Source organism: Osmerus mordax, chromosome 4 (assembly GCF_038355195.1).
Source record: "Osmerus mordax isolate fOsmMor3 chromosome 4, fOsmMor3.pri, whole genome shotgun sequence".
Lineage (NCBI taxonomy): Eukaryota > Metazoa > Chordata > Actinopteri > Osmeriformes > Osmeridae > Osmerus > Osmerus mordax.
Window position 1 is genome coordinate 7,047,125 of NC_090053.1, and position 19,061 is coordinate 7,066,185.

The following is a 19,061-nucleotide window of genomic DNA, read 5'->3' on the forward strand; positions in this document are numbered from 1 at the left end:
GATGTTACCGAGAACAGGGCTTCACAGTTTCCCTCTTTTGCTCAGGTTAGTCACAGACGAAAGAACCGTAGACTGTCATTAGTCAGACTGCTAGGCACTCGTTTACTCTCCCCGACATGACTCATCATCTTATTACCACTGAGTAAAACTACTGCAAAAGACAACCTTTGTACTTCTCTCTCTCTCTTCCCTCCCTGCTCCTCATCTCTAGCACCTTTCCATCTTTGTCTCTCCTCACGCCCTGTTACTTCTGTCCTCTGTCTGCCTCTGTTTCTGTTTAGCATCTCTCCTTCCATCCCTCCCTCTTTCTTCACCTCACGCACGGCGCACTTCAGAGTCTGGTGTGACCTCACACACACACACACACATGTCACACACACACACGCACTCTCACACACATCTGTCCGTCTCTGGGTTCATCCAGACATAGCCTAACAAGACAGCCTGTAAATTGCCTTTATTTTACTGTCATTCCTATCTGACAGAAGTGTGGGAAGGCTGTTTTACTGCAGGGCCGTGTGTAACGAGCCAGTATGAAGGCGATAAGGTACCAGCCAGTGTGCGTGCATGGGTACCGATCAATAAACAGAGGCTTATTTCAGCACCAGGATGTGGTGTGATATCTTGTATGTTCTCTGTTTTGCCCTCTTATTGTTTCTCTGGTGGATCAGATCTCTGGAGTACATATTGTCCTGCTGTTCTCATTGGCCAGACTAGCAGGACAGTGATTTGATTATCCTCCCAGACGGCACCAGATTAAACCTGACAAGTAACTGATCTCTTAGAACCTTGACATAAGACCACTAAACTAAGGAGAGAGAGACAGAGAGAGAGAGAGAGACAGAGAGACAGAGAGAGAGAGAGACAGAGAGAGTGGATGTTTTTTACTGTTGTGATTGGAAGTGGGTTGCTACAATGTTGTGATTCCATTTTGTAAGCTTAAAGGATCCAGAGTCACTCTCTCTCACGTGTCTGTTCATGAACGATTGACCTCACAGCCTTATCAACGCCCCTCAACACTGAATGATGGGATACGGAACCCTGGGTGCCCGACCGTGTGATGCAGGGTGTTTGTGATCCTGTGCATGGCTATGTGACCATCTCCCTCCAGCGAGCATTCTTCTCTCCCAACATGGCGGACGCTGGTGGATCTCCGACACCAGCCTCCATTGTAGTGATCTCCCATACGCTCTGTATCGAGACCTGCATGTTTGGTGGATGGATCACGGATCACTGTCATACGTTCACCATCCGGTATTAAAACCACACCTTCAATCTCAATCTCTTCCGGAATATTCAGGAGTGTGTTTCTTTCTTTTTTTTAATGAGTTTTCAATTCAGGGTTTTCTGTAGATAAAGGTTCAAACAGGATCCCAGTTTTTTTTCTCCTTCTGGGAGGGAACACAGATGAGGGGAGGGAAACTTCACAGAAAGAAGGAGAGGTAGATGAAAAACAGAGATCTCTGTTAATAAAACACAAACTGTATGATAAGTGATGACTTATCCATGCTCAGTAGGGCCAGTGTTGTTTAGCAATAATGAAATCCAAGTAAACATGGCCATCATTATCCTGATTATGGTTATTTCAAAGGGGTTCTCCCAAGACCTTTTTATCACTCACAAACACACACGCACACACACATACAGAGTATCCATGCCCACTCATGCAGGCACACTCACACACACCTACCCAAATGCAGACAGACACACACACACAGACACACACACACAGACACACACAGACACACACACAGACACACACACACACACATAGAGCTAATGAAGTGTGGAGCAGCGCTGTGGTGTTGTTCTGTGCCTTTCCCCACAGCAGATGTGGACTTATTAGAGAAGATGTGTTTTTGATTAGGGCCCTGCTTCATCACTGAGAGGGAAGTAGACTGCCTGTACATGTGTGTGTGTCTGTGTGTGTGGGTGAGTGTGTGAGTGTGTTTGTGTGTGTGTGTGTGGGGGGGGGGGTGAATTTGCAATATGTGTGTGAAGGGGTGTGTTGATGTTCAGTGTAATAGCTTCTGTCTTCCTTTTACCTTAGCAGATTCAGCTATGATCACACCATCGCAATGATAAACGTCTTGGTCCAGCTCAGTTGACCTGTCTAACCAATCTTTATCCCTCTCTCCATCTCTCTCTCCTCCATCTCTCTCACTCTCTCTCTCTCTCTCTCTCTGTCTCTCTCTGTCTCTCTCTCTCTCCTCCTCTGTCTGTCCCCAGCCTCATCTCGTCCAGACGTTATTACTTTGAAGTTCTCCACAAGCAGGATGACAAGGGCTCAGACCACGTGGAGGTGGGGGTAAGTGGACCAGTCAGATCCTGACCCGACCTGTTTTGACCTGACCGGACCTGACCTGAACTGACCGGAGGGGGGGGGGGGGGGGGCACTAGAGGGAGGGGCTTGTTGCTCACACCAGGTGTTTTGTCGGAGGGAAGAGAGCGAAGCAGGAAAATGCCCTATATTTGAGGTGGACTGCCGCCCAGAGCTTTCAACCAGAGTGGTGAGCTGCCAGACTAGTAACTGCCAGACTGTAGCTCCAGCTACTCCTCTACCTTCCAACCCCCCCTCCTCTCCTCTCCTGTCTCAACACCCTCCTCTCCTGTCTCCACACCCTGCTCTCCTCTCCTGTCTCCACACCCTCCTCTCCTCTCCTGTCTCCACACCCTCCTCTCCTCTCCTGTCTCCACACCCTCCTCTCCTGTCTCCACACCCTGCTCTCCTCTCCTGTCTCCACACCCCGCTCTCCTCTCCTGTCTCCACACCCTGCTCTCGTCTCCTGTCTCCACACCCTCCTCTCCTCTCCTGTCTCCACACCCTCCTCTCCTGTCTCCACACCCTGCTCTCCTCTCCTGTCTCCACACCCTGCTCTCCTCTCCTGTCTCCACACCCTCCTCTCCTCTCCTGTCTTCACACCCTCCTCTCCTCTCCTGTCTCCACACCCCGCTCTCCTCTCCTGTCTCCACACCCCGCTCTCCTCTCCTGTCTTCACACCCCGCTCTCCTCTCCTGTCTCCACACCCCGCTCTCCTCTCCTGTCTCCACACCCCGCTCTCCTCTCCTGTCTTCACACCCTGCTCTCCTCTCCTGTCTCCACACCCTGCTCTCCTCTCCTGTCTTCACACCCTGCTCTCCTCTCCTGTCTCCACACCATGCGGTCATCTGGTCATGGCCTCAGCCAATGAAAGATCAAAGGTCCTGTTGTGATGTCATAGCGTGGAGCCCACGTCTCTGGTGTGGTTAGTTCAGGACTTTAAACCCTCTTTGTTGTATTCAAGCCATCCGTCTCCTTGCCTCGGCTACATCATCATTTTTCTTTGCTTTTCTCTCCGTTCTTCCTCCTTCAGCCTTCCATCTCTATGTTCTTTTTCTAGTGTATATTATCTGCTGGTTGGTGCTGTATCTAAGGTACTATTAATAAGCATTGAGCTCTATGATATGTGTATTTGTGTGTGTGTGTGAGTGTGTGTTTGTGAGGGCACTGATGTGAATAAGGGATGCCACGGTGTTTCTGTGGAATGAGCTACAGGCTCCAGATATACTATTCGCTCTACGGATCTCTCCCTCTGTGTCTCTCTCTCTTTCTTTCTTTCTTTCTTTCTTTCTTTCTTTCTTTCTTTCTTGTATTTCTTTCTCATTACCTCTCTAGTCCCTCCCTACCTCTCCAGTAGCCTTGTGTTTTCCTTCTGTCTCCCTTTATTTCTCTGTCTACCTTCCCTCTCTCTCTCTCTCTCTCTCTCTCTCTCTCTCTCTCTCTCTCTCTCTCTCTCTCTCTCTTCTCTCTCACACACACACAGTCTCGCCCTCTGTAGGTCGGTTTTCCCTCTCTCTTTGCCTCTCTCTTATTGCTCCTCTCCCCCCTCTTTAACTCTTGCAGCTTCTCCTCTGCCTCCATTCAGACCCAGGTGTGCTCCCTGTTGCTATGGCGCCGTAAAGGCATAACTGACACCCTTCTCTGTGGCTCATGTGATGGTTCCTTTTGCGGCGTGACAATGTGACAATCTAGAATGTATGAGGGGGGGGGGGGGGGGGGGGGGAGTGGCTGATGTGCTGTGTGTTTTGTGTATGAATGAATGTGTGGGTGTGTATGTGTGTGTGTTTGTGTGTTGGCTTATGTGCGCCTCCACACTTGTTTAGTAATGATGGGTTTCTCAGACACAGCTGGACAGCTCTCTGTGGAGACAAAGACCTGCGTTAGAGAGGAGGTGAGGAGGAGAAAAGAGATGACGGGAGAGGAAGAAGAAAAAAGAAGAGGAGAGGAGAAGAGAGCAGAGTTGGGAAGAGGGGAGGGGAGCGAACCAAATAAACAAGACTGAGGGAGATAAAAATCTGGTCAATGGAACTAAGCAAAGCTTTCATTTGATGTTGTACATTGTAATCTCAAAAGCCTTTCTGAAGTGTTGACATTGTGATGATGTCGACAAAGATAGCACATCACATGGGCATTACCCTCCTCCCACGACATGCCAGGAGAAGAGAGAGAGGGAGAAAACCAGCCTTAAAAGCCATTAGAGTTAGTTTCAACTGTGATAAATAAATTAATGGAAAAGGACAAAGCTACACTGCAAATCAAGTGTGTGTGTGTGTTTCTGTGTGTGTGTTCTCGGTCACACTGTCTTAGCAAGGCCCTTGCTTGTGATTTAATAGCTGCATACATTTCACACCTTGACAGAGGCAGCAGATTTAGTGTGACTGGGCTGTCTCACCACTAGCCCTCAGCCTAGATAAATCTGGCAGAAGCACACTTCTGTTTGTTGGGGAAGAGATAGCATAGATCCACTGGTCTTTCTTCCCAAACAGCTTGCTGGCCTGCACAAAGATGTACAGGTCCTCTGGAGACTGCATATGGAGAGAGAGAGATGGAAAAAGAGAGAAGAGAGAGAGAGAGGTAGGGAAAAAAAGAGAGATGTTTGTTTCAGGTCATCTGAAGCGGATACTTTGATAGGGCAGGGTTAGAGTACTCAGCCTCTAGGTAGGATAGGGAGCTCCACAGAGAGAGTGAGGAAGATAGGCCTACGTCTGTGGTGGTTCATGAAAGAATTATTGAAAAAAATGGCACAAACACACACATGCCCCAGGTATACGCAACACCTAGTCCATTCTAGGGTGACATCCTATCCTCTTTTCAGCCCTGTTAAACATATTTTTTTCACGTTTTAAAATAGATAAAACTGTGAGAACAGTTGGGACTCATTACATAAACACACATATAACAAACAATGAAAGATTTGTTGAAGGCCCCCTCCCCACCATGACTGGGAGAAGGAAGTTGTTGGTTGTAAAACAGAGTGACTGGTGTAGGAGAGAGAGAAGAAGCCAGACCTTAATTAGTCCTGCTACGTTTATGGAGAGCGAGAGGTCTGGGATTTACATGTTTGGTTTTAATGGGCTGCTTGCTTTATCACTCCCATTTGGCTACTTCTAGAAGTGCTCCACCAATTAGTACACTTTCTCTCTCTCGCTCTCTCTCACACACACACACACATACATCTGTATTCAGCCTAATTCTCCCACCACACAGCCGAGATATGTTAGTGAACTACTGAACCCAACTATGTATTTTCTGCGTGAACCTGTTTCTCTCCTTTAGGCTTTATTTCCTTCATCTAGCCACTTGCACTGCTTCACAGGCTCAGTCCCAAACACAGGACCCCTTTATGGGCTTCTCTTCATTTCGTTCTGAATCTCACACCCAAACGATCAGCTCTACTGACATGTCCTTGAGTATGCTTTCCTTCTTTCTCTGTTCCACCCTCCGCTCCTCCTTCTTTTCCTCCCCCTCCTCTCATCTCTCTATTACCCTCCTCCTCACCTCCCTCCTCTTCCTTGTCGTTCATCTCCTCTGGCTCCCTGCTCCCTCCATCTGTGGAGATCTCATTGGACACGTCTCACCGCGTTCGGTGCCACTGGGAGCGCGTGTCCCCGCACACGGTGTGTCGTTGTCCCTTTAGCTTTAGCGCTAGCTCCCTGTCATGGGAGCCGTGCTGTCTCCCTGTCGCCATGGCGTTCTTATCCCTCCATCTCCACCACCCTCAGAGCGCCAGGCTAGGCTAGCGGGCAGCCTGCCCCTCATGTTAGCCCTATCGTATACACATTCAGCTCACATTAAAGTTGGAACTGTACATATTTATTTTGTATTCGTTTGAATTTAGCCCTTAGCATGTTGTATGTAGGTTACATGTTTGGTCCTTGGTGTTTTACCACCCTGCTCTATTCTGCCTAGCACCTGGTAGCTGTAAAACATTTAAAGATTTTTATGTTGCGGCTGGTTCAGTCCTGTCTGCTGGTTTATTTATGGTTGTGAAGATGTAATATGCCTGGTTTTAGCTTGATCTCTGTTCATGTTTGGGGTGCAGTCTGTGAGTTTTATAACATGACATAATAGTGTAGCGGGGTTTGCTAGTTTAAGATTAGCAATACTTAATTTATAATAAAGTATGTAGTTCTTGGGGGCACCACCTCTTATTTGTTAAAGGGACAGAGGAAACCTTATTGAATAATAGCCTTCGTAATAATCAGTCTAATCTTAAGTAGGCCTAGTGAATTTCTATGAAAGTAGAGCAGATCAGATAACGTGAGGGATAACGCGAGTATTATAAACAGTGATTTATTTAAGGAAATGTAATTGGGATGAACAAATACCAGAGAAGTTATAGGTTAGTTGAAAGTGAGTTGAGTTGAACTGTATACAGTAGGTCCTAAACTATGATGAGGGTTGGTACAAGATGGTAGGTTTTGAGCGCGTGGGGAGGGGGAAGAGAGAGAGAGATAAGCTTCTGGAGAACAATGGGAGAGTATGTTAACTAATCCTAACGAAAGTTAGGTTAAATCATTTGCAAACTAAAATCAAACGTAACAAATTAAATCACAATATGCCAATGTTCACAAGTAAGAAATGTAGCAATATCGCAGTTACTGTTGTCAGTTTGAAGAAGAAGAGTCAAAGTTCCGTTTGTCGTTGTCAAACGGTTAGAGCAAAGGAATCTTTCTTTCAAGTTTCTAGTGGTCCAGTGAGTTGCTGATTGAGAAGGATAGGTCAGATGTGCCGCGAACACTTCCGGTGAATCCTTGCGAAAGAGCAGGGTGTGATTGTTCATCTTGGGTTTTTATAATCCAAGAAATGCGGGGTATCCCTTTTTTGAGGGTGAACTTTCATTGGTCAGTTTACCTGACCAGGCGTTTGAGAAAGGTGGGCCGTTGGCTGGCTCTTCCCCCCCTTGGAGAGGGGAACACCAGGTATGGCATCAGCCCATTTGAGGCTTATCCAGAAGATAGTAGCATTGTATGAGACATCATATAATGCAATCAGTCATCCTGGTGGTCAGTACTGTGTCTTACTGAGTGGATCAGAAATGGTTGTGTTGGCGGTTTGACTCTCTGCTACAATAGTAAAACTAGTGTTTCCAAAGCGTATAGTACACACCTCACCCATGACCTCATCTTAAACGTAGACACATGTCTTTAACATCCATCTCATGTTCCTGTCTCAGTCCTTTGACATGTGAATGTATGTTCTTGCATTTATGTGCTTTAAATATGAAATGCAATTTACCAGTAATGCAGACTTCACAGTCTTTGGTCTGTCACAGCTTTCAAGCGTTTTTATACCAGACTGTTCTGGTTGTGTGAGCACCACCCCATGACTGGTTGTCTCTGTTTGAACTCATTTGTCAGACCAAAACACTTCGTCTGAAACACTTTGACTGAATGTATAATTCATCACAGAAACTAAGTCAAACCCTGTACCCCACTTCCCCTCAAATATCATTCCCTCTTTCCCCAGTTACAACCAGGAACTTGCTGCCATGTCATGGGTGTATTTGGGGGAAATTTGGTTTGTAATCTCCAGGCTACGCGCCGTTTTGTCAGTTAAAATGAAAAGGATGTCACATCATTACTGTTTTAATCTGCACAGTGAAACTCATCTTTCAACTCCCTCACCTTCTCTGTCACTGTCACTTTATCTGTGTCTCTGTCTCTCTCTGACTGGTTTAACAGAGTATTGTCGTAGTCCTGTGTGGTCTTCCGGCATGACTGGACACATCTGTCTTGTTCTCCTGTTCTTTCTGCCACAGGCCTCTGCCACCATGCCAATTAGGGCACATAGTTGGAGCCAGGTGATGTGAGAGAGATAGAGAAGAAAAAAAGACAGAGAGAAATAGGGAGGGATAGGAAAATAGACAGAGGAAAAGGTTTAGATAAGGAGTGGTGAGAAAGAGATAAAGAAAGAGATACATCGATTAAGGGAGAGAGAGATCTAAAGAGAGAGAAAGAGAAACTCCCTCTCTTTACCCCTGCTAAAAGTAAAGAATACGCAAAGAAAAAGCTTTTCTTCCTACTGTTTATCTAATAGGGCCTGGTAGAGCTGGTGCTTAGTGTTTAGTATTGCTTTTTAAAGCTGAAGAGAATGCTGAATCATACTAAGAGAGTTAGACATTCTTATTAAAGTTTTCATTAGGGTATCTATTCTGTGATGCTAACAACTCCTTCATCTCCTCGAGGGAGCGGAGGAGAGAGAGAGAAGGAGGGAGGGGGAGAGAGAGAAAGAGAGAGAGAAAGAAAGAAAGAGAGAGAGAGAAAAAACAACATCGGAGCGAGAAACCCAGTGAAGAGAAAGGCGTTCTGAGAGAAAGGCCGTGCGTTCCTCTGTGCGCGTCTGTCAGCGTGTGCGTCGGTGTGTCCGTGCAGATTTGTGTGTGTGGCTGTGAGTGTGAAACCAGGCCTGCTACTGCCGAGAGGATGGTACACACAATCACACACTCGTTCTGCAAAGCCCAAACAACATCAGAAGCCCACATGTCACCGGGCGGACGGGGCCTGATGAAACATGATGAAACACCCCTGGCAGCAGGGCACCATTTTGCTCAGCAATTGTTACTTTTTATTATTTCCCCTCAGATATTGATTTTCTTTCCTCTCTGTTGAACTTACTGGGCCAGTAAGCAGGCCCCTGGTCCATCCTCCAGAGTCTGACAACACAGACATCGACAAACGCACACACACACACACACACACACATAGACATGCACACACACACACACACACACACACACACACATAGACATGCACACACACACACACACACACACACACACACACACAGACATGCACACACACATAGACATAGACAAGCACACACAGACACACATACAGTCACCCAAATAGACGCACACAGACACCAAAATACATACAGTATGTAACCCTAACCCATGCACACATATATACGCCAAACGCAAATCTTTTTTTGTGTGGTTTATACCTGTTACAAGCATATACCCTTGGGTGCCCTTTAGAAGGGTTTTTACTGTTCACAGGTTTGATCAGCTGTCATCATGTGAATGTTAATAGTCATTTGCTGCAGCCTGTCACATCAAAGACCTTTAGTCTGACATGTTACCACGCATGTGTCAATGTCACAGCATGGTTACACAGTTTTACATGTGAATGCGAATGAAAGCATTCCCTGTGTACCGCGATACCACTGAAATGATTTACACGTGTTTTAATGTGTTGTGATTGCTCAACTGTGTGTGTGTGCTATTGTGCAGTGTGTGCGTGTGTGTGTCTCCTGGCCTGTTCTCAGAGAGCTTGGGCGCCGAGCTCCATTGATCCCTGAAAGGCACAGGACAAGCAGACTCGACCTTGACGGGAGAGACACAGACACTAGCTGAATGCTACTGTTGTTTGTGCCCTGCTGTACAGCACTCCACACTGTGTGTGTGAGTGTCTGTCTGTTTTTCTTTAAACTAATCAGTCAACATACATAGGTGTATTTGATTCCGTTTATCAGAATAGACGGAATGTGTGTGTGTCTGCGTGCGTGTGACCGCCTGTTTGTCTGTGTCTGTGTGTGTGTGTGTGTGTGTGTGTGTGTGTGTTTGTCAGCGTATGAGCAGGTTGTATATTTGTGTTTCCTGTTCCCTCAGTGGAAAATGACCTGTCTCCTATGATTACAGTGCGAGTAAGTAGAAGTGACTTGGTAATTGCAGAATCTCTTTAAAGGAATTGTAGCCTGTCTCTCTGTGGTCTATCGCTGTTCCTGAAGCCTCTGATTCATTCCAATCACCCGGACTTATCCCCTGTGTTCTCTCCTTCAACCCCTCTCTCACCATCCCAAGTTCATCTCTCTGTTCCTCTCTGGTCTCCTCCTCTTATTCCCTGTCTGCTCTCCATCCTGTCCTCCTCGACCCCTCGTCTTCTCTCTCGCTCTCACGGTCAGCAGTGGTGGTGTCAGGATCAATATTACTGAGTGGCGGAGCAGGCAGGACATCACTCTAACTGACCGGTACAGGTTCTTCACAGACAAGACAAACCATGTTCTTTAAGGTGGCTTTTTTTTCTCTCTCCCACCCCCCCCTGTCTCTCTGCCACTCACTCTCTCTATCTCCCACTCTCTCTATCCCCCCCCCTTCCCTCGCTCTCCCTCTTTCTCTCTTAGTGGCGTCCGTTCCTGCCTGGTCTGAAGTATGAGGTTATTGACTCCGCCTACATCTCCCTCTACACTGGTAAGCTGGTCATACTTAAAGGCAGTAAGCTCCTCCCTCTGGGTAATGTTGACCTCTGACCTGTCAGGGTCAGTAGAAGCTTCAGAAACAGCTTACAATCTCTCATTTATCAAGTTATCAATGGCGTTGATCAAAGACAGTGAAAAGTACAGTGGCTTCACAACCCCAGCTATGCATCTGGAATGGTCCTTGTATGGATTGGAGTGGAGAGAGAGAGATGGATGGGGGTTATTGGGAGTTTGTATGAAGTCAATGTTACCCCCACCCTGGGTCTTAGCTGCGTTACCATAGCGACCCCATTGATATGGTAGCTGGACAGGACTGACAACCTGATGCCGTCTTTAGAATCATGGCCTGCTATGCTTGACAACAACGTTTCCATATCAAAATACTTTCCTGATTGCACGTACATCGTTTTGAAACAAAGAGAAGGCATTTTTACATTTCCATGGCAGTGCAGACTTTAATATGCTCATGTTCAGATCTAGATCAATTGCAAGAACTCATCCATGACATAACTGCACTGTACCCAATCACATTAGCATAAAATACGATCCCTACTCTCCACGAGACGTCCATTGGAAAACAGACCTAATTGTCTGCATATTTTTCATGCATTGTTAACGTTCTACAATGCTTGTCATCGCTCTTATTTACTACTTCCTTTGGATTCAATTCTTCCATTATGAATGTATGGCCTCATACTCATTACTTAGCTTTGTAACAGAATTTCATGGAAATGAAGAAGGTTGCTAGGATACCCACTGCTGGTCTGGTGCAGGGTGTCCTTTTACACAGTGTGTGTGTTGCAAACATAATAAATGATCTGATATTTCCACTACCATGGGTCACGGTTCTTTAGTAACATAACAGCTGCTACAGTAATCACAACTAAACACACACTTACACATGCACAGCCTCCACCCTGCCCATCATCACCAGTCCAGGGTCGCTACACACACATCTCCCCACCATCCCTCACTCACACTGGGCTGGAGACACACCAACCCTGGTCGGCTCCTCCCTCTCGGTCAGGAACTTCCACCCAGTCAGGCGGCCGTACTCACCCCCAAAGGAGGGGCTTGAACACAGCTCAGACCTGAGCTACTCTTCCTTCCTGGGAGAAGAGGGATCCTGGCCTCCCTGTTAATTATGAAGTATTTCTTCCATCAGGCCTTTGCGGTTGACACCCCATAAATCACAGGCTCTCCCTCCTTCCTTCCACCAATCGATTGGTGTAATTATAACTCTCCTCTCTCCTCCTCTCCTCTCCTCTCTAGGTAAAGGAGTTGTTGTGGGTTGTTATCCGAAGCTCTGTTATCTAAAGTTCATGTGTCTGGATGATAATCAACACATTTTTGTGACCATTTTTGCGTGCACCTTTGTTTGTATGTCTCTGCGTGTGTGTCTGTGTTTGTATGTGTGCTCCAGACGAGTCTAGCCTGAAGATGAACGGTGTGGATCACATACCCCAGACTCTGGCCAGTCACATTCGCCCACCCAGAGATCATCAAGGTCAGGACCAGGGTCAGGTTCGAGGCCGGGGCCAGGCTCACAGTCCAGGCCAGGGTCAAGACCCAGGTCACAGCCCTGCCAGTCAGCATGGAGCTGACATGCTGAAGCCAGACCCCAGAGACACATTTTACAGCAGTAAGTGTCTGTCTCCCAGTCTTTTCTCGTCTAATCTAGTTTATCACGCATTTCTTACTTCCCTTCACTTTTCTTCTCCCTTCCCTTTTTCCAGCCCCCATGATTGAGGCCTCTCGTCTGCAAAACGTGCTACCGGCCTGTCTCTACTCCCCCACCTATGTGGTCAAAGACTTCCCAATCGCCAGATACCAGGGCCTGCAGTTTGTGAGTGACTGACCCCCTTAGCTCCTTCCCTCTGGGACTTTGGACATATGGCATAAACAGAGAGGGAGAGAGAGAGAGAGAGAGAGAGAGAGAGAGAGAGAGAGAGAGAGAGAGAGAGAGAGAGAGAGAGAGAGAGAGAGAGGGAGGGAGGGAGGGAGGGAGGGAGGGAGGGAGGGAGGGAGGGAGGAAGGGAGGGAGGGAGGGAGGGAGGGAGGGAGGGAGGGAGGGAGGGAGGGAGGGAGGGAGGGAGGGAGGGAGGGAGGGAGGGAGGGAGGGTGTGCGCGTGTTTTAGGTGTACATGTGTGTGTGGTAAAAGGTTAATGGGGGTTTCTCATTAACATTTGGCCCCTGCAAGGTCATTAAAAGTGCAGTCTCTCAGAACTCCTGACCCTCTACTCTGCTCAAAGCAGCACATTAACCAGTCTGCATATTCAGATTGGCTGGAAGGGGAACAGATGAGAGGAAAGCCTGGGCCCTCCAGAGTCTATTCCATCTTCCTCTCCTGTGCTGTGTTCAGCTGCAGACCACAGCCCCTCAACCACCACCAGTGGAAGTTGAATGTTGCTGCCCCCTATAGACCAGTATACGTCATTACACCATCCAAACCACATAGGTTCTTAAACTAGGAAAACCCATTTGTGGTCCGGTTTGATGACAGGTTAGGACCACTCTACGGTCTCTCTTCGTCGGAGGAAAAGTTTGTCATGACCCCGTCTGCCTTATCGCCCTCAGGTGTACCTTTCCTTCGTGTATCCCAACGACTTCACCCGCCTCACCCACATGGAGAGGGAGAACAAGTGCTTCTACAGGGAGTCGCCCATCTACCTGGAGAAGTAAGGACCTCTCTGCTGCTCTGGCGAAATATGTCTATGATGACGGAGAGATAGAGAACGGGGGGGGGGGGGGGAGACTACGAGAGAAAAGTGTGTGTGTGTGTGTGGGAGTGTGTGTGGGAGTGTTTGCTCATCTCCAGTGTTCCGCTGTCCTTCTCTGCCTGACAGGTTTGGTTTCTACAAGTACATGAAGATGGATGAGGACGACGACGACAGGCCTTTCTTCTTCCCCAACCCAGATGGTGAGCGCCAGGGAACAACTGCCACACGCATCCACTCACGCACATGACTGTGCACGCACTCCCACGCTTTAAAGTGTTTGCGCTCACAACGAAAGAACGTGTCCCCCTTGGCCTTTCCCGCGACAGATTTCCTGGAAGAGGAGGAAGGGGTGGATCCAGAGGACGAGGCCGAGATCGTGGGCACCCAGCCCCCCAAGAGGACGTCCCGCCCGAGCCAGACCAGCCACACCTCCAGACCCGTCCACCTCTCGGACCCCACCGCCCCGGAGCGGGGGGGGGAGGGGGAGGAGGTCAACCGCGTGGTGGTCCGCAGGGAGAGACGACACTTCCCCCCGAGAGATGGACCGGCGGAGGAGGACAGGCAAAGGCGGAGGGGGTTCCGCGCCTCCAGGAAGGCTGGGGCCCCCGATGGGGACAGCGAGGGGCCAGAGGAGGCCCTGCCCCCCCAGACGGACAGCCTGGTGCGGGGCCGCTCTCTCTCCTGGATCCGAACGGGGCCCTCGGAACTCGGCCCTGGCAGGAGGGGGGGCGCCGAGACCCCTCCCAAACTGAGCAAGTCCGCCCTGCTGTTCCCCCAGAAGAGCTCTCTCTCCGCCCTCGCCAGCCGCGCCAAGCAGATCCTCAGCAACTCCGCCCACGGGAATACCCGTCTCCGTGGCGGCAGCAACAACAACGCAGCCCCTGGCAACGACAAGGAGAAGAAGGACGAGAACAAGATCTACATCACCAGGCCGCGCCCTGCCAAGGAGAGGGAGAAGGAGCGGGAGGAGAGGGAGGAGAGGAGAGAGAGGGAGCGGGAGAGGAGGGGTCTGGTGTCTCGACACCCTAGAGAAGTCTTTCCCGGAGTTTTCCTCTACCAGCACGGTAAGACCACCAGATTGGTCAACCTCAGCTCCAGACCCAGGGCAGGGCCAGGGGGGGCAGGGGGAAGGGGCCTGGTGAGTGCCCCCCAGCTCTGGCCCAAACCCCCCACGAGAGAGGGCAAGTCTCCCGGTCACAACTCCAGCAGGCAGGGTGTGGTGGAGCGGGCGGCCAGCAGAGCGGCAGCAGTGAGACCCCCAGGCAGTGAGAGGAAGAGGGGAGAGCTCCAGGCTCCAGGTAGAGAGGCTGATTACGTCGCTGCTCTGCCCAACAGAGGCGGCACTGTGGCCCCCTTGCTCCCACACGGAGACCCCCCTCCTCCCCCGGCCACCCATCCAGGCTTCAACTCCTCAGACAATGTCCTCCATGTGGAGGCCAGGGTCACCTCCTACCTCAGAACCTCTGAGATCACAGAGTCCGAGCAGCAAGTCGACCCCGACCCTAACCTCCACCCCCGCGACTCTGACCCCAACCCAGACCCTGACCCCGACCCCGATCCCGACCCAGACGCCGACCCGGACATCGAACCCGACCCAAACCGGTCCAACCCGGAGCAGGAGCGCGAGCCGGAGGAGGGCGGGGTGTCGGACTACAGCTACGAGGAGGCGGAGGCTCGCCCGGGCTGGGCGGAGGAGAGCATCAACTGGCAGAGGACCTTCTCCGTCAACCCCATGGACTTTGAGCTGCTGCGCTCCGACTGGAACGACCTGCGCTGCAACGTGTCGGGGAACCTGCAGCTGGCGGAGAGCGAGGTGGTGGACGTGCTGGCGCAGTACATGGAGAAACTCAACGAGCGCAACGGAGGGTGAGATGGGGGGGGGGGGGGGGGGGGGGTTTGGATTCCGAAAAAGAGAATGAGAGATAGATATCAGTGAGAGGTGCTTCTCTATGTTTTGCGACCATAAAAACAGCATAATAGCCTATTCAGCCCATAAAACCAGTCCATTAACCGTGAAATCACTACTGAGTTGTGTGTGTTTGTTCCCGTCCCCCCCAGAATCTACACCCTGCTCCGCATCATCAACGTGGAGAAGCGGCGCGACTCGGCGCGGGGGAACCGCTACCTGGTGGAGCTGGAGCTGATGGAGCGGGGCCGCAGCGTGGTGCGCCTGTCCGAGTACATCTACCTCCTGCTGCACCGCGGGCGGCTGGGCGACGACAGCCTGGAGAACACCGACGTTGCCCCCGCCTCGCCTCCGCCCGGACTCACCACCCAGGCGCCCCCGGCCTCCACCCGGGCCCCTGCCCAGCCCGGGGCCACCCCCTGGGGCACGGCCTACGCCAAGCCCCTGCTGTGCCAGCCTGTCATGTTGCAGTGGAGGAGGGATGTGATGGTGCACTTTGTGGTGCCAGGTGGGTGAGGGGTGAGAGGGGAGGGAAGACATGGGGTGTTTGGCGGAGGAGGGCGTTCGTTACTGCTGGTCCGGCAGTCGTTGTAATGCAGAGCAGCACCAGAGATCCTGTCAACCTTCATCCGTAGGTCGGCAGCAGTCTTGCTGATCGTTCCCCTCTCTCTCCTGCTCTCCTCCCTTTCCCCCCTCGCCTTTTCCTGTGTCCTCCATGCCGCGCTTTCTCCCTGTACTCCCCCACTCCACTCTCTCCCTTGTTCCATCTCTCTACCGCCACTCTCGGCCTTCCTTCCATCTCTCTACCACTCCACTCTTTTCCCCTTCCACGCCCGTCTCTGCCTCTCCGCATCCTCCCTCCCTCCCTCCTCTCCCTCCCCCTCCTCCCCTCTCCAGTAAAGAACCAGGCTCGCTGGGTGCAGCAGTTCATCTCGGACATGGAGGACCTCCACCGCGAGACCAAGGACGACAACTTCAGCATCATCGTTGTCGACTTTGAGAGCGAAGACATGGATGTAGAGCAGGCCCTGAGAGACAGCACTGTACCCAGGTGTGTGTGTGTGTGTGTGTGCGCGCACGGGTGTGGATGTGTGTGCATGTGTGTATGAAGTCCTTGCCCAAATGTCATAGTCACAACAACTGTGCTTGTGTGTTTGTGTGTTTCTGTGTGTGTGCGCGCGCCAGGTATGAGTATCTGAGGAGAGAGGGGAACTTTGAACGTTCGGCTGGTCTACAGATTGGAGTGGACACAATAGAGGTACGACAACCGAAACATCCAGCCTACCATGTTTTTACCCAAACATTGTTACTGGCACTGAGCTCTCGTTGACACCACTCCACCGACACCAGAAGCTTATGCACAGACAGGGCATGAATTATTCATCTGTGTGTCTCTCACTGTGTAATGCGCTGGAGCTTTCTGGAGCCAGTGACAGTCTCCTGTCATTTGACTTTTGACTGTCATTATGGATGTCATAGCTGCCACATGCGGTATACTTTCTTTATCTGTCCTCCCCCGCCCCTCGCACACTCGCACACAAACAAACACACACACACAAACGCACACACGAAGCGGGGCGGGGAGGATTCTGGCAGACAGTAATCTGGTGTCTGAGAGTGGGTCTGTCTGACGGGGATGGCGTGGTGTCACTCACGTGGGGATGACCTACTGCTGCTGGGTGTGGAGGAGGAGTTGCTGAGGACACTCTGTCTCTGATCAGTACCACACACGTAAACGGACTTACACACACACACAGGCACACAGGCACACGCACACAGTCTCACACGAACGCACAGACTCACACGAACGCACAGTCTCACACGAACGCACAGACTCACACACATACGCGCACACGCACACACACTGACATACACACAGATACGCACTAGTATTTGACCCGCGGCTGCTGTGAGTAGATAAGGACGATGGCTCTCTGATAGTCATCCTTCCCATCTCTTCCTCTCATCAGAAAGTCACCCAGGCCCACACACATACGGGCAAACAGACAAATAGGAGTGCCAGAGTGCCATCGACTGAGTGATTTAAACCATTGATCCCATACAGAGCTGAATGTGTGTGTGTTTGTGTTGCCAGGACAACCACAGCATCGTGTTCCTGTGTGACCTGCACATCCACTTCCCCTCCAACATCCTGGAGAGCATCAGAAAGCACTGTGTGGAGGGGCGTCTGGCCTTCGCCCCCATCGTCATGAGACTGGGCTGTGGCAGCTCCCCCCTGGAGCCCGACGGTACACACACACACACACACACACGTACTGTACACACACACTATACACATAGACACTCTCACATACACGCACACAGTCACACACACAGGAACAAATACACGTACACAAATACACACATGTGCACACATACACAACTACACTTATACTGTACACACACCCACATATTGTACAGACGTCTATTGCTGAAATCTTTGTCTTTGTCCACCTCTGTTTCATGGCTCAGGTTACTGGGAGGTTAATGGCTTTGGCCTTTTTGGCATCTATAAGTCCGACTTTGACAAGATTGGAGGGATGAACACGGAGGAGTTCAAGGACCGCTGGGGGGGAGAGGACTGGGAACTACTGGACAGGTAACCCAGCAACCGTCACAATGGAAGAGCACAGAATGTAGGGTCTTTGTATGATGTCGTCACATGACATGCTATCGTCTTGCACTTCAGACTGGATGAAGGTCTCTTGAATCTCCTGACCATTCAATCTCTCTCTCTGTCTTTCTTTCTTTCAGGGTGCTGCAGAACGGTCTAGAGGTGGAGAGACTCCGACTAAGGAACTTCTTCCACTACTACCACTCTAAACGTGGCATGTGGAACACCCAGAACAAGAAGACTCCCAAAGGATAGCGCCCTCCGTGGGCCAGGAGGACCCACTCATTTAGCTACAGCTCCACTGTGTGTATGTGAGAGAGACCTGAAGGAGCTCCCTGGCTGCTTGACTCAACCTTTGAGACAGGCACCTTTCAGGGACGCCTTTTTCTGTCTGTCCGAGGCCCCCCTCACGTTCCTGGGGATGGTCTCCGGTTGGGAGTCTGAACACTGGTGCCTGAACCTTGTCCACGCAGACTCATGGCCTTGTCTCCCTAACACATCTACAGAGGCAGATGTCCTCTTCGGTGCACTGTTTCCTGACAGACTGGAAAATCTGTTGTTTGTTTGTTTGTTTGTCTTTGGGAGAAAACGCCTTTTCCTACTGAGGGGCTGGACCGACCTAAGATTTTATAAAACGCCCTGGAGAGGAAACAATTGTAGGGTCACAGATGGTGTTTGAGTTTTGTTGTGTGCGTGCGTGCTTGTGTGTGTGTACGTGTGTGTGCACATGCCCGAAAACGAGAGTTTGTACAACAGTATGTTTTCTCTCCCTCTGCATTGGGCTAAGAACAGAGTATCTGAGTGTCGACGGGATTTCTGTTGTCCTGGTGCAGCTCTGTTTGGGGGTGACCACTCAGTAGGTCATTTCCTAGCAGCTGAGGTCTGGACGTCCGGTAACGACGGCGGCCGACTGCGTCAGGGTGTCTCCGGAGGCAGCTCGAGAAGGTGGACATCACTGAGAACACAGACACTGGACACAACTGCGGCTCCACACCCACAAAGCATCTGGTTACAAAGAACTTTGTGAAATACATAAATCGTCATCTCTTTCTGTCTCGATTCTCTGTCTTTGTTTCTCTCTCTCTCTACCTTGTTCCTCCTCTGTTACTTGCTCTCTCTCTCTCTCTCTCTCTCTCTCTCTGTCTCTTTCTTCACTGTTCCATTCTCCTCTGCTCTACTCTGCTCTGATCTACTTTACTCGATTTTCTGTCTCCTGCAGTCGGCTTATCTCTCGTTTCTCTGTTTGAGTCAGTCGGGTATTTGTATGTGTTGAAGCAATGTATATAGCCTTGTAGCCTTGC

General features: G+C 50.3%; 1 protein-coding gene across 1 annotated transcript in view; it reads left to right on the forward strand.

Annotated features, from left to right (window-relative positions):
• Window positions 1–18,082, forward strand: part of b4galnt4a (beta-1,4-N-acetyl-galactosaminyl transferase 4a) — a 37,496-nt gene extending 19,414 nt beyond the window's left edge. Inside the window, exons 7-20 of the mRNA XM_067234200.1 lie at window positions 2,230–2,308; window positions 10,445–10,511; window positions 11,943–12,161; window positions 12,256–12,365; window positions 13,098–13,198; window positions 13,367–13,440; window positions 13,567–15,106; window positions 15,299–15,479; window positions 15,588–15,654; window positions 16,044–16,197; window positions 16,332–16,404; window positions 17,242–17,395; window positions 17,619–17,745; window positions 17,901–18,082. Of these exons, the coding sequence (XP_067090301.1) occupies window positions 2,230–2,308; window positions 10,445–10,511; window positions 11,943–12,161; window positions 12,256–12,365; window positions 13,098–13,198; window positions 13,367–13,440; window positions 13,567–15,106; window positions 15,299–15,479; window positions 15,588–15,654; window positions 16,044–16,197; window positions 16,332–16,404; window positions 17,242–17,395; window positions 17,619–17,745; window positions 17,901–18,015 (3,061 nt within the window). The 3' untranslated portion in view covers window positions 18,016–18,082. The remainder of the gene's footprint in view (window positions 1–2,229; window positions 2,309–10,444; window positions 10,512–11,942; window positions 12,162–12,255; window positions 12,366–13,097; window positions 13,199–13,366; window positions 13,441–13,566; window positions 15,107–15,298; window positions 15,480–15,587; window positions 15,655–16,043; window positions 16,198–16,331; window positions 16,405–17,241; window positions 17,396–17,618; window positions 17,746–17,900) is intronic.
• The last annotated feature ends 979 nt before the right edge of the window (window positions 18,083–19,061 follow it).